Source organism: Nannospalax galili, unplaced genomic scaffold (assembly GCF_000622305.1).
Source record: "Nannospalax galili isolate Female #2095 unplaced genomic scaffold, S.galili_v1.0 scaffold1536, whole genome shotgun sequence".
In the NCBI taxonomy this organism is placed as follows: Eukaryota; Metazoa; Chordata; class Mammalia; order Rodentia; family Spalacidae; genus Nannospalax; species Nannospalax galili.
Window position 1 is genome coordinate 73678 of NW_008337295.1, and position 25251 is coordinate 98928.

At 51.7% G+C, this 25251-nt stretch overlaps 1 protein-coding gene across 1 annotated transcript in view; it reads left to right on the forward strand.

Moving 5' to 3' along the window:
* Positions 1-24909, forward strand: part of Per2 (period circadian regulator 2) — a 47389-nt gene extending 22480 nt beyond the window's left edge. The window contains exons 7-21 of the mRNA XM_029563250.1: positions 596-674; positions 3479-3585; positions 4112-4265; positions 4581-4689; positions 5353-5478; positions 6007-6091; positions 7648-7810; positions 7902-8008; positions 9401-9568; positions 11244-11468; positions 15124-15917; positions 17393-17579; positions 18367-18559; positions 19441-19591; positions 22742-24909. Of these exons, the coding sequence (XP_029419110.1) occupies positions 596-674; positions 3479-3585; positions 4112-4265; positions 4581-4689; positions 5353-5478; positions 6007-6091; positions 7648-7810; positions 7902-8008; positions 9401-9568; positions 11244-11468; positions 15124-15917; positions 17393-17579; positions 18367-18559; positions 19441-19591; positions 22742-22888 (2795 nt within the window). The 3' untranslated portion in view covers positions 22889-24909. The remainder of the gene's footprint in view (positions 1-595; positions 675-3478; positions 3586-4111; positions 4266-4580; positions 4690-5352; positions 5479-6006; positions 6092-7647; positions 7811-7901; positions 8009-9400; positions 9569-11243; positions 11469-15123; positions 15918-17392; positions 17580-18366; positions 18560-19440; positions 19592-22741) is intronic.
* The last annotated feature ends 342 nt before the right edge of the window (positions 24910-25251 follow it).

Below are 25251 nucleotides of genomic sequence, written 5' to 3' on the forward strand. Positions count from 1 at the left end.
CCGCTCTGCCTACACCCCTGCTCTGCCTACACCCCCGCTCTGCCTACACCCCCGCTCTGCCTACAGCCTCTGCTCTGCCTACACCCCCGCTCTGCCTACAGCCTCTGCTCTGCCTACACCCCCGCTCTGCCTACAGCCTCTGCTCTGCCTACACCCCCGCTCTGCCTACAGCCTCTGCTCTGCCTACACCCCCGCTCTGCCTACAGCCTCTGCTCTGCCTACACCCCCGCTCTGCCTACAGCCTCTGCTCTGCCTACACCCCCGCTCTGCCTACAGCCTCTGCTCTGCCTACACCCCCGCTCTGCCTACAGCCTCTGCTCTGCCTACACCCCCGCTCTGCCTACAGCCTCTGCTCTGCCTACACCCCCGCTCTGCCTACACCCCTACTCTGCCTACAGCCTCTGCTCTGCCTACAGCCCCCGCTCTGCCTACACCCCCGCTCTGCCTACTCTGACCTTGGCTCACGGCTCTGCTGTGCTTTTTCACTTTTTCATTGACTAAATCATTGTTCTGAGTCTTTGTGTTTTTGTCTAGTCATTGTGATACGGCTACATTAAATATGTATATCTTAGAATTGGAAATTCTGTTCTTTCAGCCCCTAGAATTCCTCCAGAGAAGAGAATTTTCACGACGACACATACACCAAACTGCTTGTTCCAGGATGTGGATGAGAGGTAAGTAGGGTCCTGCGGTCCCCACTGCTCACGCACCCCGCCCGCTGCTGTGCTCCGGGAGTCAGTGCTGTGTTCTCCATATTCTCAGAGTTCAGAAAAGACTCAGTGTTTCCTTGTCGTCTTGGTTACTCAACAGTAACTAAAGAGACAAAGATGAACTTTCTTGCTTTTGACACCACTGCTGGAGACAGGTTGCACAGGTTGCACGTTGTTTTTACCTACATGGTAATCAACAACTGAGCGACTGTGCTGCCCTGCCACACAGTGCCATGTCAGTCAGACCATATACACTATGGGGACCTTATAAGATTGTAATGGATCACAGAACGTCCCCTTACCTATGACGTCACAGCTGTCATAGCACAGCCCTGTAACTGTGTAGTAGATACAGCTGTGCACGGTACAGCACTGGGTGAGAGCTGCAGCCTGTCATTATTTTAGCATGTGCCCCTACTTACGGCCGTGGACAGTGCGCTATGGCACCTGGCAGCAGCCTCACACCTCGTGTGCCCTGCGCCTCTTGATGGCATCAGCTGTCATGCCTGGGACTACCTGTGCCACGTCAGTTCAGCTATGTTTGCTTGAAACTGCCTGCGTAAGGCAGCCTACCGAAACCTTTCCCAGACTGCCCACATCACTAAGGGACACATGACTGTATAGGCAGTGAAATAATTTAGAAATTACCCTAAGAATGCCCTAAGAGCCCACTGTGGTAGCGCACACGTGATCTCTACACTTGGGCAGCAAACATAGAGGACTGTTAGTTAAGACCCTACTTCAGGGGCTGGAGAGAGGGCTCAACAATTTTATTCCCAGCACTCACATGGCAGCTAACAACCATCTGTAGCTCCAGTTCCAGGGGATCCGACACCTTCTGACTTCTGCAGGCATTGCAGGACACAAGTGCACCTACCTACATGCAGGGCACCTACCTACATGCAGGCAATATACTCATACACATAAAATAAAAATAATAAAATATTTTTAAATGGATGGGTTTTTTAAAAAAGACACTACTTCAAAAAGCAAAGACCAAAGTTTCTGAGATGTGAATACTGCGGACGGGCGTTTCGAAGAGCTGATGACTCTGTGGAACCTGCCTTTACCATCCTGTTTAAAGTCTTTTCTAGTGCAAGATGGAACAGTGAGGGATGGGATGCCAAGGGCTAATGTCAGGGTTAAAGGAGGAAGTACCTCAACAGGAACCTGTCTTCCTGCGTGCTGGCCGCTGCTGTGAGGACAGGGTCCCTCCACACCTCTCAGAGCCCCTCAGACCTGTCTCACTGGGTCTACCATGGAAGGTGCTGAGGTGGTCCTGACTGGAATAGGAGCACATGGTCCTGAGCAGGTTCTAGCCCACTATGTGCCTTCTCCCAGCTCCCCCATAGACATAGAGATGGAAAATCGGATGGGCTGCTGAGTGGTTAGGAGAAATGTGTTCTGAGAAAACATCACAGGAAGTGGTCAGAGAAACAGATCCGATGACCTCCTAGAGTCTGTGGAGGATCAGGTCCTGTCTACTTGGTCATGGACACAAGGTCCTCTTTCCTGGAGTCACGCTACACCACCCCCAGGGAAGTTCTGCTCTGTGGGCAGCCAGAGACTGACCCATCACCCCTGGCCCTAGGTTTGGGCAATGTCCTGAAGACCACCTGTGGCCCAGTCACCAGGAAGACAGTGTCAGATACAGGTTCCTGGGGCTGAGTGTGCAAAGCCACCCTAAGAGGCTGCTGTTGCCGCAGAGGTCAGAGGAGGCAAACCACAGGTGTTTTGCTCCAGCTTGTGTGGCAGATGCCCATGGGAGGTAGTCTGCAGAGCTCTGCCTAGTGAATGAAGCCTGCAGACCCCCTCCAAGGAGCCCTTTCGGTCAGGGTCAGGCTTAGAAGCCTGCTACCCTCTTCCTCCCCTCCCCCTGCTCCTCTGACCCTGCTTAGATCTGGGAGGGTGCCAAGAATATTCTGTTCACTCTGTCTAAAAGGACACAGGAGGCTTGAGAGTGTACCTCAGGCCCAGAGAATAAATGACACTCCAGACTCCAAGAGAGCTTCACACCACAGGGACAGGGAAGCTTAGTCTAAGGGTTTGGGCAGAAGGGCCTTCCACATAAGCAGAAGAGGGTTTGAGGGAACGTCTCCAGGGATGTCTGGAAGAGGCTGAGCAGCAGCTGGGGAGAGAAGGCAGCTAGCTGAGCTGGCAAGACCCAGATGGAGACACGCCGATGGTGCTGCCTTAGAGCCACCCTCCAATGACTGAGGACTAACTCAGAACACCAAGAGACCTCCATTTTAGAAACACCTGGACAGGCACTGAGCAAAAGCTTCCAGCAGTCATATGAACTCATGAGGGGGAGCCACAGGAAGTGACTGACACAGTGACCAAAATGATAGAAGATAGACGCTCTGAACTAGAAAAGACATGCTTTGTTTTCAGACTGAACATGTTCAGCAGAAGCCTGCACTGGGCCATATCTGGTCCAGCTGATGAATAACATGAAGAAAAACGATAATGGGAAAAATGAACACGTCGTCGTGATGCATTCTTTCAGGAGGTCTGACACAGCTAACACAAGGCTGTAGCTGACACCCTCCCCGCTGTCACACCCACAGGGACACCAGAGTCCTCACTGCCAAGCTGAACAACTTACTGGCACTGTCAGCCCTACTCTGTATTTCCATTTGGGAGGATTTGGAACCTGTCTCTCTCTCTGTGAGCAGGGTTCCCTGAGATGGCTCTGTTCACTGTCTGCCAGATCTGCCTAGCATTGTATTCCACATACTGATTGCCATGTGTCCCTTGCCTTGCAGGGCAGTCCCCCTCCTGGGCTATCTACCTCAGGACCTGATCGAGACACCTGTGCTCGTGCAGCTCCACCCTAGCGACAGGCCCTTGATGCTCGCCATCCACAAGAAGAGTAGGTCCCTTTCACCTCACCAAACCTTCAGAGGGCTGCTGCTTGATACCCACATGCTCTGATGCGCCCATGGGTCAGACCCACTGGAATACCAGGCCCTGGTGGATGCCCCACCTCTTTGCTCAGGCCTATAGCACTGTCAGCCCTGGGTGGGCTAGGGAGACAAAAACACAGGGCTCCTCTGTGCCATGGCCTGAGTCCTTAGCAACTCAGTTTTACTATTGGTGTCCATGAAGATGGGGAAGGGAGAGCAGCTCAGCTGTGGGGCAGGAAGGTTCTGACCAGCCATGGGAGTGGACATCATAGGACCCCACCAGGCTGAGCCCTCACAGATGGGTGACGCTCTGCAGAGATGCATGTCCTGAAACAGGAGCTGAAGCTGCCTGTGCTGGAGGCCACCCATGGGTGTGATTGAAGTGGACTTGGGACTTGAAGGCAGTGGCAGAGGAGACCCTGGCCAGCACATGTGACATGAATGTTCTGTACTGTATGCACCAGCCCTGACACCTGGCTTTTACCCCCTTAGTCCTGCAGGCTGGTGGACAGCCTTTCGACTATTCCCCCATCCGATTCCGTGCCCGCAATGGGGAGTATATCACCCTGGATAGCAGCTGGTCCAGCTTCATCAACCCATGGAGCAGGAAAATCTCCTTCATCATCGGGAGGCACAAAGTCAGGGTGTGAGTGCTCCCAGGGCTCCACTCTGGGTTTGGGGGATCCTGGCCTGTTCTCACTTCCCACCAACAGGAGGTAAAGATGGGGCCTAGAGACAAGGACCAAAGTCGCCTCCTGCCATGTTCCTGCTGGGAAGCCCCTGGCCATCCCCGGGCTGGCAAGGGGTGGCCTGCCCAGGTGGGAGGAGCTCAGTCAAGTGGGGAATGGCACGGCAGCTTGGGATAGGCATTGTACCAGTGGGGGTCCCAGCCCAGGCAGTATTGGTGCCATACATGCAGGCCAGTGAGGCTCTTCTAATGGGGTATTTTAAAACCTTGCAGGGGTCCTTTGAATGAGGATGTGTTTGCAGCCTCCCCATGCCCAGAGGAGAAGACCCCTCACCCCAGCATTCAGGAGCTCACAGAGCAGATCCACCGGCTGCTGATGCAGGTGGGTGCCACATCGCCACATGAGCACTACCCTGCTGCCACACCTGTCCCCACAGGTCTGCTCGCGCACATCCATGTGTCATTCTCTGAGCATCCCTAAGGGGCCAAGTTCAGACAGTCTGGCTGGCCTGAGTACTACCCTCCGGTTTTCCCAGCCCTAGACTCATCAGTGTCTGAGCTGAGTCATTGAGTGAACAGTTGAAGGTACCCCACAGCCTGCTATCCAGCCCCTATGTGATCTCCTTTGGTGTAGGGCTCATTCCCTCCCCAAACACGGTCACCAACACTGGGGACTGAGTGACATCACTCCAGAAAAATCAGTTTAACTATAGTCTCACAACTGATCAGGTTGTCCCTCTTGGCTATAGGATATGGAGTCTAAATGTACTTAAGTCAGTTTATATTTTAAAATCCTTCATAGATCTGCAAGAGGTCTCAGCTATGCAGTAACCACCTGGTTGAACACATTCCTTTTAGTGAGGTCTCCACGGCTGCATGCCTGAACTCAGGACACTGTTGATGAACAGACAACCCAGGGTTCAAGCCACACTCACCTCCTTGCCCTCTCTATGTCACCTTGAGCAGGCTGGGATCACTCTTCCAGCTTGTGGTGGCCTTTGCTGCACCCGTCCACCATGTTCATAGCTCTCTGCTCTTCCCCCAGCCTGTCCCCCACAGTGGCTCCAGTGGCTATGGGAGCCTGGGCAGTAATGGTTCCCACGAACACCTCATGAGCCAGACATCGTCCAGCGACAGCAATGGCCACGAGGAGTCCCGCTGGAGAAAATCCGTATGTCCCTCTCTGTTCTTTCTCCCAAGAAAGCCCACCAGTCAGTGCCTGTCCCAGGTTTGAGAGCAAGATGGGAGGTTAGCCCTCGAGGCCAGGGACTCCAGCGCCTCCTGCCCGCAGCTTGGTTCCTTTGGATTTGCTTCACTGAAGCACCTAACCTGCCATTAAATTGTGAAGCCCGTTATTTAAGGCAGAAGCAGAAACCAGTCTTAACTGGAGAAGGAAGTGTCACTTTCCCTTCACTTGTCCTTCGGGGTCGGCAGAGGAGTTGTATCCAGCTCTCTAGCTCTGACTTTAGAATTTCTGAATTGTGTGGTGGCATGTATCATGGTGAACACTTGCCCAGCATGTGCAAGGCCCTGGGTTCCACCGCAGAATGGGAAAAACAACAAAAGACAAAAAATCACCAAAAAGAGTTTCCTGAATCACTGTGCTGCTGGGCTGATGTGAGTTTTCTGTTCTTACCGCAGGGACAGAGGGAAGAAGGTCTCCTAGAAGGAATAACGGTCATTTTGTTTTTTCTTCAAGGGAATTTCTAAAAATGGTAGCAAGACCCAAACCAGAAGTCATTTTTCTCATGAGTCTGGAGAACAAAAGGAAATAGCCGTTACAGGTAAAAATATCCCCTGGGGTTCCTCCTGCAGAGCCTCTCCCACTCTGGGAAGTCTGGCTCACTTTTCCTTACTAAATCTACATTTGTTCTTAAAAAAAAAAAAGGGAAAAAAGAAAGAAAATAAATTCCACATTCCTATGCTATCACCTTAGGACAGAGTGATGGGCCTGGGTTTCCTGAGTTGTGGTTTCCTCTGCAGGCTGAGGAGGTCACTGCCTAAGCGAGCCTTTCCTTTCAGCAAAGGAACAAGGGCTGCCCAGCTATGTTTAACCTACAAGTGCAGATACTAGTGTCCAGTGGGCCCAGGTCACCCTGTAGGCCCATTGAGGCACAGAATATGTGTCTCTGTCCCCAAGGCCCTGCCTGCTGAGTACACTGGGAACTTTGACTATGGGGACATGGCTTGCGTTCTGGCTCTGCAGAGTGGCTGTGTGACCATGTGCTTATACTTAATGCATGCACAAACTGGCACATACATACACATCCATGTATTGCATGCACATAGCTGCTCAGCAACGTGTCCAGGTACCTGTAGTTCTCAAAGCCAGACCTAGCTACAGTGGACAGTAAGGTGCTAAATGTGAGGGACACACCAGTGAATAGGACATGGCTCTTTGCTTGAAGTTCTGGTGGAGGATAGGATGTGGTACCTATGGTAGGCACAAGAATAGACTCCACAGCCCAATGCCTGGGCAGCCACTGCTGTACAATCACTGTCACCCTGGGTCACATTTGAACATTGGTCCTGGTAGCACAGGCCTGTAATCTCTGTTACCCAGGATAGTAAAGCAGAGAGATCCCACATTCAAGGCAAACCTAGGCTCCATGGCAAGTTTAAGACCAGCTTGCCTGGGTGACTTAGTGAGACCTAACTCAAAAACTTAAAAAGTAAAATTCAAAGGAGAGGTGGGCTGCAGGGGTAGGCCAGGAGAGCACATTCAGCATGAATAGGACTCTCTTCACTCCAGCCTGCCTTACTGGGAGCTTGAGGCAGTTGGTGTCTCATTGGCCTCATAGTTCAAGGTGTTAAAACATGAACTCCCGGGGCTGGAGAGATGGCTCAGTGGTTAAGAACACTGGGTGTTTTTGCAGAAGACCTGAGTTCGAATCCCAACACCCACATGGCAGCTAACAACTGTCCATAACTCCAGTTCCAGGGGATCCGACAGCCTCTTCTGACCTCCACAGGAATTGCACGAGACAGGTGCACTTATCTACATGCAGGCAATACACGCATACACATAAAATAAGTATAATAAATATTAAAAACAAAAAACATGAACTCCCCACCCTGAGCTCCAGTTGCTGGGGATGGCCCAGGCATGTGCCCCAAAGAAGCATGCCTTGTCTTCGTTTCAGGTCACTCCAGGCGCCTCAGACTCCACAGCTGTCACGCCTGCGGGGCTGCCGGATGTCAGACTGTCACTGGGTTCCTTACCTCTATTTTATGAATCCCCAGCCCTGTCTTTGCAGGGAATGATATATTTCATAAATATGGAGTATTTTCTATGGCAGAGAAGGATATTAAATGAATAAGTAATTTTATCTTTTTTTAGAAATGCAAAGCAGCACCCCTGCCCAGGCAAAAGCTGCCCCCACTGTAGAGAGGGACAGCTCAGGCTCCAGCCTACCCAAGGCCAGCTTCCCTGAGGAGCTGGCCTACAAGAACCAGCCTGCCTGCTCCTATCAGCAGATCAGCTGCCTGGACAGTGTCATCAGGTACATGGGCCCTTCTGACCTTCCCTGCCCTCAGGATCATTGGCACTCACACCCTCCTATGTAAATGATGTCCTACAACGCTCTCACACAGGTACCTGGAGAGCTGCAACGAGGCTGCCACCCTGAAAAGGAAATGCGAGTTCCCAGCCAACATTCCCTCCCGGAAGGCCACAGTCAGCCCTGGGCTGCACGCTGAAGGTATCCTGTCCATCCTGCACTTTGAGTGTGTACCTCCCTGAATCTCTAGTGGTAAAGTCAGAAGTCATTTTAAGCTGTAACATACCCCTTCTTCCCTCCAAATCAATTTTGTGTGTCTTTGTGAATACAGTATAAAGGGGTGTTTGAGACAGGGGTCTCACTGTAGCTCTGGCTGGCCTGGAACTCACTATGTAGATCAGGCTGGCCTTGATCTCACAAATATCCACCTGCTTCTGCCTGGGATTAAAGGCATGGACCACTGTCACCACTGAATGTAAAGTTTTTTTTTTTTAATTTTTGTTTTTATTTTTTTAATTTAATGTGTATGGGTGTATTGCTTACATGTAGGTAGGTGCCCTTGGAGATCAGAACAGGGTGTTGGATCCCCTGGAACTGGAGTTACAGATGGTTGTTAGCCACCTTGTGGGTGCTGGGAATCGGACCCGGGTCCTCTACAAGGGCAGTCAGTGTTCTTAACCTCTTAAGCTCTCTAGCCCCGAGTGTAAAGGTTTTAAATGACCAATGTAGATGAAAAGTCAGCGTCCTTCTTAGACACTACAGGTCAAGGTGATTCTGGGCTTTGAGAACAAGGACCTGGGAGGCTGCTGGTGGTCTGGGGAAAGCCCCTGAGCTCCACTCCCTCCTCCAGCTGTACCAGCCTGTACTGTTCTGGGCAGGCACCTTCCCAGTGTGTCTAGCAGAGCCATTTTCTGTGGATACTAGCATGCCCCAGGACTGCTTGAGAGCTCGGGCTCCTTAAACACCGAATGCTGCTGACAGTCACAACCAGGATCAGAAACATGTCAGCAGTCTCAGCAGTTATCAGGAGGGTGTTGAGTTGGAGGCCAGCCTGGACTAAATACTACCACTTTCAAAAAGAGTTGGGTGTGGTGGGACACGCCTTAATCCCAGCACTTGGGAGGCCAAGGCTAGCACATCACTGAGTTTCAGGCCAGCCTCGCATCATACACACATGCACATGCACACATAATAATAAATAAATTTTTATAGAGAAGTAGGGTATCCCACTTTTGAAGGAAGTGGGCAGTCATTTGTGGAGCAGAGCGAACAGCCCAGACTACTCCTGCTTCCCAGCAGAGAAGCCATCAGCACACAACAGAGGGCTGTGGCTCCGGGAGCTCACAGCTGTCTCCTCAGATGCCTCCCTCCCAGAGGTCGTGGGCTGTAAGTGTGCCAGTCAGGTTACCCTGCTTCATCATTTCCTCTTCGCCTCTCTCCCATGGATAAGCACGGAGGACAGGCTGTCCAGCACCCATGCCCAAGTTTTTGTGGGGCGGATGTGTGCCACCACGTGGGCTCAGGATCCCTGCCTCTGGGCTCCTCCTTGGCTGAGCAGTGGCTTTAATCCTGCTTCTGTCTTCTCTTATCAAGAGGCGGCCCCGCCGCCGTCCAAGGTGAGCAGCCACGCAGAGGTTCGCGCTCGCTTGAGTTCCCTGACGCTGCCAGACAAGGCTGAGAGCGTGGTGTCCCTCACCAGCCAGTGCAGCTACAGCAGCACCATCGTTCACGTGGGGGACAAAAAGCCACAACCGGAGTTAGGTATGCTGAGGGTCCTATGAGCGGATCAGAAGCAGTCTGATCCTTAAAGAGAAATGTTGGAGGCTGGGGGTGGTTCCGAGGTGAGAGCACTTTCTATGACCCCCTGAGAACCTGCGTTCAAATCCCAGCACCCACCTAAAACCTGGCACTCACCTAAAATGCCAGCACTCTGAGGGGATGGAGGCAAGAGGCTCACTGGAGCTTCAGTGGGAGACCTGTCCCAAAGAAGTGAGATGGAGAGTGACAGAGCAGGACCCCAGCACCCCCCCCCCGTCATACACACACAGACTCACACGCACACACACACACACACCACATGTGCACATATACCACACACAATGAGAAAATTTGACTTAAAAGTGAGATTGACTGCCACATTAAACTTTATGTTTATCCAAGTTTACCAGAAAAGTCCTACCGTGCATGGCCCAGTAAGAGAGGTTTAGGTGCTCACAGTGTGGGTGTGACTAGCCGGGGTCCAAGCACTTCCCTGCTGTGGTCCCTACTGGGCTCTTGTGCCACCTGGTGGCAGTTGTCTGCCCTAGCTCCTGTCTCTCAGATGCAGGTCCCACTTCTAACCAGGCATGTGTCCTTTTCTCTGCCTAGGCCTGCCCTCCAGCAGACAGTGAGGTCAGCAGCCCTCCCTACGAAGGAACTAGAGGCACAGCACATTGTAACAAGACTGAGTTTTCTTATTAGGATGAATCTTTGAGGCTGGGGTGATAACTCAGTAAAGTGCTGACTGAGCAAATGTAAGGCCCTGACTTCAATCCCTAGTACCCACAGAAAAGCCAGGCGCAATGGCCTGCACCTGTAATCCTAGCACTGGGGTGCTGGAGACAGGAAGTTCCCTGAGACTCACGGGCCAGCTGGTCTAGCTGAATTGGCAAACTCCATTGAGAGACCCTGTCTCAAAAAATAAGGTGGAGGGGGCTGGAGAGGTGGCTCAGCAATTAAGAGTACTGGCTCGACTAGGATTTGGTTCCTAGCACCTACATGGCGGCTAACAGCCGTCTGTAGCTCCAGAACCCTCCTGACCTTCGCAAGCGTTGTACGACACAGGTGCACTTACATGCACGCAAGCAACACACTCATACACAAAACAGTAAAAAGATTTTTTTTTTAAAGGTGGAGAGCGACTGAGAAAGGCATCCAGTGTGAGCTATGACCTCCATGTGCATGCTCACTCCTATACATAAAAGTGCACACCCATGAGCACGTGTATATACACATACACACACACAGGGAATCCTAACCTGTTCTTACTGGAAAGGAAATGATGAGAAACAAAGCATCTGTCAGAGAGTCTGCTCCCACACCCCTGGCAGGCATGCCCAGCCCTGCCCACTCTGTAGGACGCAGAGTCATGATGACCAGCCACATTTGTGGTCCTGGGCCCTGGAAGATGCAGCATCTTGACCCTGTCCCTTGGGTAACAAACCTGAGGGTAGCCTTAGAGTTCTTCGGGCCCAGGGCTCCCAGTTTCCCATCGCTCAGAGGCCTGAGTCCTGGGCCCACTGGAGCTGAGTGCTCTGGGAGCCTCTCTGCCTGCTGCTGGGACTTTCTTGGAAAGCTGAAGCAGGCATGGGAAGTGTCACCCCTAATCATGGGCATCCGGAAGGAACTGGGTGTGGGTGGTCTGTACTGAAGAATTAGAACCTGTCTCTTATTACAGAGACAGTAGAAGATGCGGTCAGTGGGCCGGAGTCCCTGGATGGTGCACCTGGTGGCCTCAGCCAGGAGAAGGGGCCGCTGCAGAAGCTGGGCCTCACCAAAGAAGTGCTCGCTGCACACACACAGAGGGAGGAGCAGGGCTTCCTGCAGAGGTTCAGGGAGGTGAGCAGGCTTGGCGCCCTGCAGGCGCACCGCCAGAACTACCGAGCCCAGGCCAGTGAGCGAGGTGAGTGGTGACAGCGTCCAGCGCATGCTCAAACACCTGGCTCTTCTTTTCAGTTTTTCTTTTAAGCATTTTGAGAGAGTCATGCTTTACAGCCCTGATTGGCCTGGTGCTCACTGTGTAGCCCAGGCTGGCCTGGCACTCACGGCAATCCTCCTGCCTCATCCTTCGTAGTAACTGGAATTGCAGGTGTGGGCCATGCCTGGCCCAAAACTGTTCTTGAGAGGACTGCATGCTGGTTTCAGACTGTGCATTGTGCCAGATCAGAAGTGCTCAGATGTGACAGTCACTGCCCCTGTGCTGGTGACACAGCCCAGGGACGCCCCTGAGAATGTGGCCTCATGTTCCCAAGGGAACAGTGCTATGAATAGTTGCAGAGTCTGAGGCTATCCTCAGCAGAACATGGGGTCAGGGATCTTGCCCATACCCAGACAAGGCCTTGGGATAAAAAGAGTTTTCCCACAAAGGAGCGCGGTGCTGATGGGGCAGTGAGTGGCTGGCTTATGGGGACTAAGGGGTGATTTATTCCCCCTTCTAGTAGAGGCACCTTCCTGGCCTGACTGGACTGGGGCTGCCTTGTTGACCACCTTTGAGCTGAGCCATGGATCTGAGCTGAGCCATGACCTGTAATCCTGGGTGCTTAAGTCCAGGATGAAATAAGATGAACTGGTTTTTCCAGGGCTTTCTGGAGTCTGGCCACTTGCCCACATTCCCATCACAGGGCCTGGCTCCTGGGTCGACCTCCTTTCTGTACCTGAGGGAAAGGGGTCTACACTGCTCACACTGGGCAGAGATGCCACATCTTCCCTTAGCTCTGGGCTCTGGTTCAGGATCACAGCTAGTAAGCCCAGGAGACACACCAGCAAGACCAGCCCCACAGAACTCTGGCGGAACACTGACTGACGGGAATTCAGAGAAGCTGTGACCTTAAGGGTGGTGTAGTTTTCCTTTCCTGGTTTTTCTTTTGGTGCGGAGGATTGAGCCAGGCTCCCACACAAGCTGCCCTCCCACTGAGCATGCCCAGTTAGGACTGCCCCTTTTCTCACCGTCTACCCCACACTCAAGGCTGTTACCACACATGGGGATACTCTGCGGCATGAGAAGAGGGAGCCCTCCCCAGTCCTAAGCACACCCACCCTCTGCAGAGTTCCAGCCCCACATACCCCCAGACCCAGCAGTTTACGCAGTACACATTGCAGGGCAGTCCTGCCCAGACCCAGACATGGCATACTAAGAGCTTAGCATTTTAGCCACTGTTCCATCCAGGGGGAAAGCATACCAGCAGGAAAAAACAACAAAGAGAGGCAGAACCCTAACACCTTCCCTTGCAGAGTAGTGTGCTTGAACTGGCCTGTCTTGACAGGGAATAAAGGTGTGACTCTTGACTCAGCTGACAGATGTTATTTTGCATGAAGTGGGAGGAAGACAGGTTCCTGCCCCCACCCCCCAGTGTTCCTTCTGTTACTGATGCATCCTGCATCCCAGCTACAGAAAGCCTAACCTCAGCAGCATATATAACTGGGGAGAAGGGATGTGTTCCTAAGCAAATGTGACTGTGTTGGTCAGCTTCTCATCACTGTGACAAAATACCTGACAGAACCAGCTTATAAGGAGAAAAGGTTTATTTGGGCTCAATTCCAGAGGTTTTTTTTCAGTCCTCGATTGCTTAGCCCCACTTGGGTCGGTGACAGAGCAGCATACCATGGCAGGAGAAAGTGGATGGGGAACTGCTCACCTCACAGAGGCCAGGAAGCAGAGAGATGGGGCAGGAGCTGAGAGCCAACATCCCCTTCACAGGCCCCCAGTAGCCTAACTTCCCCCTTGATGAGGCCCCATTTCCTGAAGGTTCCACTACTTGCACACTTGGGCCAGCAAGTAGCCCAGGATGCTGCAGTCATCCCCAGTTCTTTCTCCGGCTGCTGTTCAGGCTCTGTGGCCGGCAAAACAGGAAGCATCTCTTTAGGGAATAGCGGTGACAGAGCTTGGGGAACTGGACTGGGTAGCTGAGGTCAGCTGCTCTGCCTTTCCCTACATCAGTGCAGGCTTTCCCTAAATATGGGGAAACAGCAGAGGATGGCAGATTTTTGTTTCTGTGATTTTATTTTGGACAAAGAACCTTTTAAAATTTACTTCTATTATTGGGGCTGGAGAGATGGCACAGCAGTTAAGAGCACTGGCTGCTCTTGCAGAGGACCCAGGTTCAGTTCCTAGCACCCACGTGGCAGCTGACAACTGTCCATAACTACAGTTCCAGGGAATCTGACGCCCTCTTCTGACCTCCACAGGCATTGCATGACACGGGTGCACTTACATGCAGGCAGTACACTCATACACATAAAATAAATAAAAACTTTTATTAATTCTTTGGGAATTTCATACAATGCATTTTAATTGTATTCACCCCAACTCCTCCCCCTAATGCTCCAGGATCCATCCCCTTCACCTCCCTACCCCTCAACTTTGTGCCCTCTTTTTATTTTAATAACCCATTGAGTCCAATTTGTGCCACCCACATACTCCTAGGTGTGGGGCTATCCACTAGAGCATTGTCAACTACCAGGAGCCACACCCTTAAAGAAAACTGTTCCCCCAGAAGCCCTCAACTACCTGTAGTTCTTCAATTAGGGATAGGGGGCTCATTAACTCCTTCCCTCACCAAGCTAGACTGCTGATTGGCTTGATCTTGTATAGACAACCACAGCTGCTGTGAGTTCAGAAGCCTAGTGGCCCTGCTACATCCAGAAGACCGTGTTTCCATCCAGTCCTCCCTGACCTCTTATTCTTCTGGGGTCCTCTTCTGTGATGGTCCTTGAGTATTGTGTGCACACGTGTGTGTGTGTGTGTGTGTGTGTCTGTGTGTGTTTGTGTGTGATATAGGTGTCCCACTTGTGGCTGAGCACTCCACTGACACTTAGTCTCTGCACTTTGACCAGTTGCGAGTTTGCTCATTGACCACCATCCCCTGCACAAAGTAACTTCTCTGATGAGGTCTGAGAGTGGAGAAATCGGTGGGTAGATGTGAATTTAGAGGTAGTTTGATTCTGTGTCCTTTTAGAGGAATGGTAGTAGGTTCACCCCCAAGCATGAGTTCTTGGCTAGGTTTACAGCACCAGGGGCCTATTTCCTCCTGTGGAGTGGGCCTTAAGTCCAGTCAGAAAGCAGTTGGTTCTGTCTATAGCATTCGTACCACTGTCCCACCCAGGGGCATGTCTTGCCATGGGCATATTATTGCAGTTGACAGGGTTCACAGCTGGGTAAGACTATTGGTGACTTTCCCCCGGCAGCCTGCATAGCACCTTCCACTATGAAAGCTGGCCAGGCAGGGTGGAGGCTTCCTGGTTGGTACCAGCTTGAGTTCTGCCTGGTCAAAGAAACTTTAATGCACTTAAGAGAGGACATGGAACTCTGAGAAGAAAGGGAGGAATGTGGCCCTTTCATTTGAGGGTGTGCCTTCAAGTTGATGGAATTTGGTTTTATGAAAAACCTAATATTTCGTCTCAGTTTCCCTCGTTGGCCGTGGACTGAGAAAAATTCTGTGTTGGACCCAATGCTGTGGAATTGAGAGGTGCCATTAACTATCTAGCATTTTACACTCTCTGTGAACTGACATAGTAAGGCTCATGGCCATTTTAACTCTAATTGTTTTCCCACATTCTAGCTGCCCCAGGACTAAGAAATGCTTCTGGGATGGATTCGTCCTGGAAAAAAACTGGAAAGAACAGAAAACTGAAGTCAAAACGGGTCAAGACTCGGGACTCCTCAGAGAGCACAGGGTCTGGGGGACCTGTGTCCCACCGGCCTCCACTCGTGGGCCTAAACGCTACAGCCTGGTCACCCTCGGACACATCCCAGTCCAGCTGCCCCTCTGCACCCTTTCCTGCCCCAGTGCCAGCTTACCCCCTGCCTGTGTTTGAGGCACCTGGAATAACGTCCACGCCAGCACCTCCTGAGGCTGCCCACAGCAGCTTCACCGTGCCAGTTGTGCCCATGGGCGCCCAGCCTGATTTTGCAGTGCAGCCCCTGCCATTGGCTGCCCCCTTGGCTCCAGTGCTGGCCTTCATGCTGCCCAGCTATCCCTTCCCACCAGCGAACCCAAACCTCTCCCACGCCTTCTTCCCCGGCCAACCTCACTTTCCCGCCCAACCCACATTTGCCTCTGAGATGACCCCTGCCTCCCAGGCTGACTTCCCCAGTCAGACCCCTCTGCTCAGACAGCAATGCACTTGTCCAGTCACCCCTCCGGCAGCCACAGTGACTTCAGGCAGGGCGTCCCCACCACTCTTCCAGTCCCGAGGCAGCAGTCCCCTGCAGCTCAACCTGCTGCAGCTGGAGGAGGCACCTGAGGGCAGCACTGGAGCTGCAGGAACCTCAGGGACCACAGGGACAGCAGCTGCTGGTCTAGACTGCACACCTGGCACCTCTCGGGATCGGCAGCCAAAGGCACCCTCAACGGTAAGGCTGCTCTGATGCACCTCCTCCGTAGGAGGTAGCAGGCAGCACAGCTGGTATCCAGCACACACCTTCATCTCAGAGGGGCTGCTAGATCTGTGAGTGGTTCCTGCCAGCCTGGAGTTCTGGGCTTAAACAATAGCATCTTTGTGGAAATGAGTGTTTTCCAGTTTCACAGTCCTCGGAGTGGATTATTTGGAGCTGTGTGTGGAGACCTAAATGAAGGGTCACAGATTGTGCAAATGAACGGCTGGAAAGCAGCGTGTGACTTTAGAGAGGATTTATGGGCCTCACTTTGTTGTTTGAGACAGGGTCTCCCTGTAACCCAGCTGGCCTGGAATTCACTACGCAGACTAGGATTACAAGGATCCTTCTGCCTTCTGAGTGCTAGGATTAAAATTGCCCATCTGCCTCACATTTAAAAAAAAATTTATATATATATTGGGAACGAACCCCTGTCCTCTGCAAGAGCAAGTGCTCTTAACCACTGAACCATCTCTCCAGCCCAGGTCTCATATTTTTAACAAGTTTTCAGTAATCCCAGCACTTGGGAAGCTGAGGGTAGTGATCTCTGTGAGATCAAGACTAGCCTGGTCTACATAGTGAGTTCCAGGCCAGCTAGGGAGGCCTTGTCTCAAAAAAAGAAAGAAAGAGAAACATTTAGTAAAGCACAGCCAGGTGAGAACCCAGGGTCAGTGCCTGCATTTTTACAGAGCATGAGGGCCTGCGTGGTGGGGTCCAGGCCTCCAAGGCTCACAAGGATGAGCTGTGGGCCCAGAAGCCAGTGTTAGCTGGTATCTCCTCCCTGGAGCCTTGAGGGTGGGACTCCCCCTGCTGTGGGACTCTTTCCCAGTTAATGTGTTTCCAGAAGACTAGGTATGCAGTGGCACTAGCCCAGGCACAACCCATGGAGGAAGTTCCTGGAGGCGGGGACTAATGCCTTCTCGGGGCTAATGCCTTCTCGGGGCACTGCTGCTCCTGTTCAGGAAGTGGGTCCTTGCAAATGGGTATTGGTTCTCCTTGAGCCTCTCTGCCCTCTGGGACACTAGGACCCAAGATGCTCCCTAAGCCAGTCCTTTCCCTCACTGCCTCAGTCATGGGGTGGCTTGATGCTTAGGAAGCTAAAGAGCAGCATAGAGCTATTTCCCCTGGAATCTGAGCCCTGCTATCTAGTGTGACTTCCTAAAGCCACAGAACACCAGCCACCCTTTCCCCACAGTCCTGTAACCACAAGATCTGCTCATGATGCATGAAGGAGGGGTGTGTGCTCCATGAAGGGGCTTTCGCACATAAGCCATGCAGCATACTCCCTCTGCTCCAGCCTACACCCCCCGCCTTACTGTGTGTGTTGGTGTCTGTTGTCCCATAAGCCACCCAGGGCACTCCCTCAGCCCCACTCATTCCACCTAGTGTCACTGCCTGTTGTGTGCGTGTGTTGTCACTAAGTAATCGGTGGTGTCTTTTCCCTGTCTCTAAAGTGCAAGGAGCCTTCCGACACCCAGAACAGTGATGCCCTCTCCACATCCAGTGACCTGCTCAACCTCCTGCTAGGCGAGGACCTGTGCTCGGCCACGGGCTCAGCATTGTCAGGGAGTGGGGCCTCTGCCACCTCCGATTCTCTGGGCTCCGGCTCATTGGGCTGTGATGCATCCCGAAGTGGGGCAGGTATGTTTGTGCCAAAGGCACAGGTGTGTATTAGCCAGTTTTGAATGTACCTGGAAGATTATCACAGAATGGTATACCTCCAACTATTCATAGACAAACTACCTCCTGCCCAGTCGGTGATGTAGCAAGCCCTCACCATAAGAGTTCAATGTCCCTGTCCTATCTGTTGACTTCCCATTTCTTTGTTTCTGAGGGCCTGTCCCCCTGCCAGCCCAGCCCTTGGGCTCCCTAGGTATTGGTTTGGCCTCCTGAGTTAGTCACACACGTGCAAACATGTGACTACCTTCGAACCCTTACTGGCAGAGATCATCCAAGTGTGCCCTGGATCCTCCAGGGGAAACTACACATGCCACCCTCAAACGCCCAATTCTCCTCCATCCTGAATTGAGCTCTCTCTTACCTGCTCATAGGCTTCTCTGTCCAGGGCCACCGGCTGGGGAGGGGACACATCAAGCCACTCCCTCCCACTTAGGACACTTCTGTGGGTTTCCAGAATCAACAGACAGCAGGGATTTTGGAAGAAGGTCAGGGTTCTAAGCTAACGCCCTGCCTCAGCTCAGGCCTACCCCAGGTGGGAATCACCTCCAAGGTGTTGGAAGATACCCTGTATTTAGATCATCCAGATCATCCGAGAACTGGAAAATGAAGGGGAAGCTCTGCCAGCACAGGCCCTCTACCTAACAAAACTCCAGCTCTCCAAAATTGCCACAGCTCCACATAAGCACATTATGTGAGGACTGACTTCCTACGTCAAGATTGTAACCATCTACATTTCCTGTATTTAAAGGCAGTAGTGACACAAGTCATACCAGCAAATATTTTGGAAGCATCGACTCTTCGGAGAATAATCACAAAGCAAAAGTGAGCACGGACACGGAAGAAAGCGAGCAGTTCATTAAGTACGTCTTGCAGGACCCCATCTGGATGCTGATGGCCAACACAGATGACAGCGTCATGATGACCTACCAGCTGCCCTCCCGGTAACTGTCACCACTTCTGAGAAGCCTGGACACTGGGGTGTAGGAGTCCCCAGCACCAAGGTCATCCAGGCAGGCAGGATGTCCCAGGGAAAGCTTTCTAGACTCAGCTAAGGCAGCAGAGAGAAGTATCTTCCCTTGGGTGGCCCCACTAGGCCAGGAGCACCCTGCTAGCCTGCTAGGGGCAGTTGGAGCCCTGGCACTAGCCTTCTACAGCCCCACACTCAGCTTTACCACACATTGGGCCATCATTGCCATCTGGACTTTGTTGCCTCTCATACCTCTGGGGTATATATAATATCTGCCTGCGAGTTGAAACTAAGGGTCAAGGTGGGTGACCAGCCCATATCTGTGGTGACCTTAGGTCTGTGCCAGGCTTCAAGTAGAGGTCAGGCTTCTCTGTAGAGGTAGACAAGGTCACCACCCTTGCAGGGCAGCCCCAGACAGGGAGGCTGAGGGAAAGGAAGGGTAACTCCTGAGGCTGCTAAGGCCAACAGGCCTCTGGTCAGTATTCAGGGGCCTGAGGGGCAGCTTAGGGACAGCTGTGTTCTAGGCCAGGGTTGGCCCAGGAAAGGAGCAGCATGCTCCCTGAGTCTGCATGGTAAGTCTACTAGGCTGACCACACAGTGAGAACCAGCCCAGGGCTTTAGGCCGGCCCTGTAGATGGCTAGTTCCCACAGCTGGTTCAAGAAAAACTGAAGTCTTGACCTTGGCTATCATTACGAGAAAGACCACAGAGATTTGCTAAGCGGATCAAGTTGCCTTAAGCAAGATGATAATCATCTATAACTGTCTCATCAGTATTGAAAGAACTGAGAAGAAATGCGTAGTCTTAAAGTCCCTCTGCCACTGTGGAGCTCACCTCCTCCTAACTCTTCACAAAGGGATCTTGAGTCCGTCCTGAGGGAGGACCGGGAGAGGCTGAAGCTGCTGCAGAGGGCCCAGCCCCGGTTCACAGAAGGCCAGAGACGGGAGCTGCGAGAGGTCCACCCTTGGGTCCAGACTGGGGGTCTGCCTGCGGCCATCGATGTGGCGGTGAGTTTGCAGAACCTGTCTCTAACAACACTAACGTTCACCACAGGGACCAGGCATGATAGTACATCCCAGCACCTGGGAGGCTGAGGCAGGAGGATTGGATTACAAATTTGAGTCTAACTGTGGCTACATAGGGAAACCCTGTCTCAAAGACAGAAAAGAAGGTTGTGGAATCCTCTCCTTTCAACATGGCTTCCATGTTTGAATAGCTGATCGAATGGTTTGCTGAAATGGGAATGGTTTCCCTTTCTACAGTCCTGATTTCTGTTTATAACACAAAACACTCTCTGTCCACCCTGGTCTTTCTGCCAGTGGCCACTGGTCCTGAGAGTTCCCCTCAGGCAGTGTGGCCTCACTTCAGTACTGCAGCATGGGGGCAGCCACCCTTGTCTTCAGGACCCTGGAGCTGTAGAAAAAGGGGTGCAGGCAGTGACTCCCAGGGCTCCGTCTACAGTTGCCAGCAGCTCCAGTGCCCAGGAACCAGGTGTCTCCTCTGGCCTCTGGGTTCCCCTGGTTCCCAGCTCCATGTGGTACCTCTCTCTGGTCATCTCCTGTCACAACTCACAAGAACTAGCTCTCATCTTTGGGGGATGCTATGGTGAGCGCGCTGGGCTCTCGGGGTCCCTGCGCACACTCCCGGAATGGCACGGCGGGTCTGCGGGCTTCTCCGCCGCGCGCCTGGAGGATGGCGGGTCTGGCCCCGCGGGCTTCTCCGTGTCTCTGTGGGTCTCTGCTGCTGGAGCGTTGTCCAGCCAGGTCCCACCCTTATTTCACCCGTGTACTTTCCTCAATATGCGAGTTCCACCGGCTGCTAGAACACGCGGGAAAGTACGGGGCGGCTGAAGCTGGGATCCGTGAGTCGGTGATGGAGGAATGCTGCCCCCCGGGGAGACTAGATTGCAGGCAGGAGACACAGACTCAGTCCAGTCAGGTTCAGTGCTACAGTTCTTTATTCCAAGTCTCAGTGACCCAGTTCCTGCTCTAGCTCCAGCTCCGCTTCTAGCTCCAAATTATTGAGAGAAGACTAGGATATTTTTATACTGTAGGGGCAGTGGTACACTGGATCACGCGGGAGAGCGCGAGGCGGCTGAAGCTGGGATCCATGAGTCGGCGATGGAGGAATGCTGCCCCCCCTAGAGGCTGGATCAGTAGTAAGAGGCAAGACTCTGCTTAGTCCGTGTTACAGCTTTTATTAAGTGTTCAGCTCCTAGCTCCTAGTGATCCAGCTCTCTATTATTGAGAGAAGACTGGGATATTTTATACTGTAGGGGCAGTGGTAAAAGTATAGCTGATAGGTATTTTGGGGATGCCTCATTTGCGTGTGGAAATGGGCTCCTGCCAGGCTGCTAGACTGTCAGACTACCTGAAAAATCACACAGGAAAGCATGGTATTTCCAGAGCCAGAGGCCATGTTTTCTATGGCGGCTCCTTCAAAGGAGAGTTAGGAAGATGCCAGGTACTCTGCTGAAAGGAGTCATCTGCATATGAAACCGAGCCCGTGGGCCACCCGGACATGGAGAGACTACGACTTCACAGCAGGGGTTCCCAACAGGATGCCAGCTGTACCCATGCCCTTCCCAGCTCACTAGAGGGACAGGGCCCATCTTTACAGGTTACTGACCTTGGGGTCATCCAGGACATGCTTCGTCTCCTACTCTATCAGGTCATTAGCAGATCACACTGCTGGGCCTTCAAGGCAGAGGCAGGTACTTCTCACCAGCTACAGCGTGTCCCCACCACAGTGTTGGACCACATGGCCTGTATGGCAGAATAACATCACACCCGTGCTCACTGCTCCCCCTTGGTCCCCCAGAGTCAGATCATGTATTTCCACTTAAATCCCTCCCAGCCATGTCCCTTCTCAGCCAGAACAAATGGGTACATGACCACACAAATCTGTGCCCCCACCTCATCTCCCACTTCTCTTCCCTCACCCTCCCCTGTAGCTGCCCTTCTTGTCTGTTCCCAGACCCATCAGGCCAGGTGGGCCCCAAATCTTTGCACTCAACCCTCCCTGACTGGGAATCAAGGAAGTCCTCTTTCCTCCAGGGAACCTTTGTCTCACATGCTTCTGTGTTAGTTATTGGTGCCACAAAGCCCATGACTCCAAACCCAGAGGCTTTAGCAGGGCTCATGTGTTGCCTCATGCAGTCCTCTTGGGTCAGGAACTTGAGAGCAGCGTGGCCAGCCTGAGGCTCTGGCTCAGGGTCTCTGTGGAGCTTTCGTTGTTGTTTGTGTGCCCTGTGTGTGGGGTTTTTGAAACAGGGTCTCTCACTGGCATAGAGCTTACCAAGAAAGCTAGACTAGTTGGCCAGCAAGTCTACCAGTCTCTGCCTCCCTGGCACTGGAATTACAGACTGACGCTGGCACACCCAGCTGTTTTTGCATGAGCTCTGGGGGTTGAACTTAGGTTCTAGTGCTTGAAAGGAAAGCACTTTACCAGATGAGCGATCTTCTCAGCCCATTTTCTGGTTTTTGTTGGTTTATTGTTGTTGTTTTACGACAGAGTCTCACAGCCTAACTGGCCTGGAACTTACTGTGTAGTCAGGCTGACCTTGAACTCAAGTCAGTACTCCTGCCTCAACCTCCCAAGTGCTGTGATTATAAGCATAAGTCACACGCTTTGTAAAGTTGAAGGCAAAGATTTATCTGAGGCTTCTGTTATCTGAAGGCCAGAGAATCCACCTCCTGGGAGGCTCTCTCACAGGCCTGTTGGTGCTGGCTGCGGCAGGCCCCCTTCCCTCACTGTGGGTACTGAGGCATCACCAGGAGAACAGGAGGAAGCCATGGTGCCCTGAAAACCCAGTCTCAGAAGTCACTCACTTCCCAAGTCCAGCCACACTTAAGGGTGCTGGGGGTAAAGGGGTGACCAAAAATGTGGCCCTGGCAAAGACTGCAGCCACCCAGTGGCCCCCTTAGTTGTCCTCCATATACTTACATGACCTGTTCCACTTGAGCACAGGCCATGGAGCATTTCTGATGGACATCCTCATCCACTCATGACCAGGAGCCAGCTGCCTAGGGCAGGGTTGCTCTGTGGGCAGCAGTCCCCAGGTGCATGGCTGACAGTCACTGGACCTTGCTACATGAGAACAACAGCAAGGGTTTCAGCTCTTGCACTCGTGCTGACATTACCTTTTTTCTTTTAAGGAGTGTGTTTACTGTAAAAGTGAGAGAAAAGGTGACATTTGCCTGCCATACGAGGACAGTCCTTCCCTAGGACTCAGTGGCGCCTCAGATACTGAAGAGGAAGAGAGTGGCAAACCACTGAGCTCCAGGAAGAGGGCACAGACGTAATGCCCCCCAACCGGCCAGTGATCTACATTAGATGGTGCTGGAAGAGAGGAAGATCTTCATGCTTGTTTCTAATGAAATGGATATATACTTATGTTGCTTTTTTGTTTTAGAAAAAACAAACCATAGTTTTCTGGAGATGTAACTTAAAACTGTGGAGAGATTTAGAAGAAATACATTTTTGTATTTAAAATATAAGTATGGAGATTGGGGGATGGGGTGATATTTGACTTGTCATTGAACTTGAGGAACACTGAGACATTGTGTGTGTCAGGGAGGCCGCCTCAGGGCTCTCAGAAGTCCCTTGATTTCGATGAGACCTCTTTCCAGTGTACCAATGTCCACTGGCCCCTGTAGGTTGTCCTCAGACATCACACCAGTCTGTGACAAATAGCAGGGAAGCCAGGTAAGTCTCTCAGCTGAGGGCCCAGCTTTCTGGAAATTTTTCAAGGTATGTTTGGATCAGATTGAGGGCTGCTTTTTAATCTAAATTATCATGCAGTCCTACTGGGTGTTTGTTCACCTATCAAGCAGAGAAAATACCTTTCCTGGCATCCACTTAGTGTCCGCGTTATGCATTGTGAAGCGTGGTGTGGCAACTTTGGCTTTGGGTGCTGTAGTGACCGACATTCCAGTCTCATGTGGCTTTTTGCAGTAAGCCAAGTTGAAATGCCTGCTCTGGACTAACAGAGCCTAGTGGTTTCTGTGACCAATGCCATTGGACTAGCACCTCCCTACACACCTTGTACATTTCTGTATGGCTCTTGCATCCCTTCTAGATCATCATGACCAGCTTGTAGAGTGAAGTATATCAGCCATGTCACCTTTCTGCATGGCGGCCTCTGCAAACCAGGCTTTGACTGCCACTGTGGAGACTCAGTGGGGTGGAGCAGGTGTCCCCTCACCCCAACCCCACCCAAACATCAGCTCCCTGCTAGCCAAGCAGGTGCCTGCTTTTGGCAGAGATCAGCCAGTGGCCACTGAGGGCCAGTGCCCCACACGCCACCCTCAGTGTTTCCCACTGTGCAGGGAGCTCAGTGCCCTGCCATACTCTGGGCTGGCTGGCTCTTCAGCTCCATTTTTCAGTAGACCTTCCCAGGCCTGGTGTGGCTTCAGGTCTGTCACCACCTGCCCATGTTGCTGGCACTGAGATCATTGGAACACTTGGGGAGAACGGGGCCTCTCTGCAAAACCTTATGCTGCACCAGACATCCCAAAGATTGTGCAGAAAAGTTTCCTGTTGACCCCTGGTGTGAATGAGGGGTCACCACTGATGAGTCATTTTACTTAAAATTAGACCAAGTCTATGAACCTGAAAGAAGCAGTTTCGCTGGTTCTTTGACGTGGCTCCTGGGGAGGTGGAGCCTTTCCGTTGAAGTTGGCTTTCCTGGAAAAGCCATCTGATGCCTGAATCTTAATCTTATTTGCATAGACACAAGAACTCTTTTAATTAAAGCAACACCACCTTTCACTACCTGTGATAAGGTAGTGACCATATTTTAATGGAAATGTGATTACAGATAGCTGCCTCCTTCAACAGTGGGATCCCAAGGGGTAGATGATGGTCTAAGGCTTCGCTTATGTTACTTAAACACAAACTGCCAAAACCTTCTCTCTACTATCTTGAATGTTTACCATCAGCATTATTTTATGATTATTTAATATATATTTCTTGATTGTTAACTGCTAAGAAGTTGACGTACTAGGATAATTTCGTGAATCTGTTTACAAGATGCCGAGCATCCAGTCCTGTTTTCTTTAGTGTGTGCACTTACACGGGTGTCATGAGACTTTCTCTGTTTTAAACTGAGCCTTCTTTTTAATGTATCCTCGAGAAGACATGTAAATAAGCTCTCAGAGTTTGTGTGATGATTTGTGAGCCTTGCCGGACAAGCGGTTTGTTCACACGCAAACCAAACTTACCTTCACCCAGTGCAATATATTTGTGTGACTGCTTCTGTCTTTTTATGACTTTTTTGCCTTTTAGAAAATTGGTAAATAAAGCAAGTATATTTTTATTTTTAGTTGTATGTTTTGTTTTGTTTGCTATGGTGTGCTGGGGATTTAACATGGGGCCTCATACAACATAAACATGTGCTCTACCACTGTGTTAATACACCAGCCCTGTATATATTTCTAATAGAGCACAGACCAATAAAACTGAGTAGAGATAACATCATCAAAAGAGCTTTTTGCTTTTTTTTTTTTTTTTTTTAGAAAAGAACTTCAGAAATTGTGCACTAGGAAATGGTCAGCTTATCATCCCTTTGTTTTGTTCTTACTGGTCCAGTTCCTGTCTGTGTGCCTCTTAAACTCTCCACTTCCCAGGCCCAATCCACAGCAGATCCTGCAGGGATTGTCCCTAA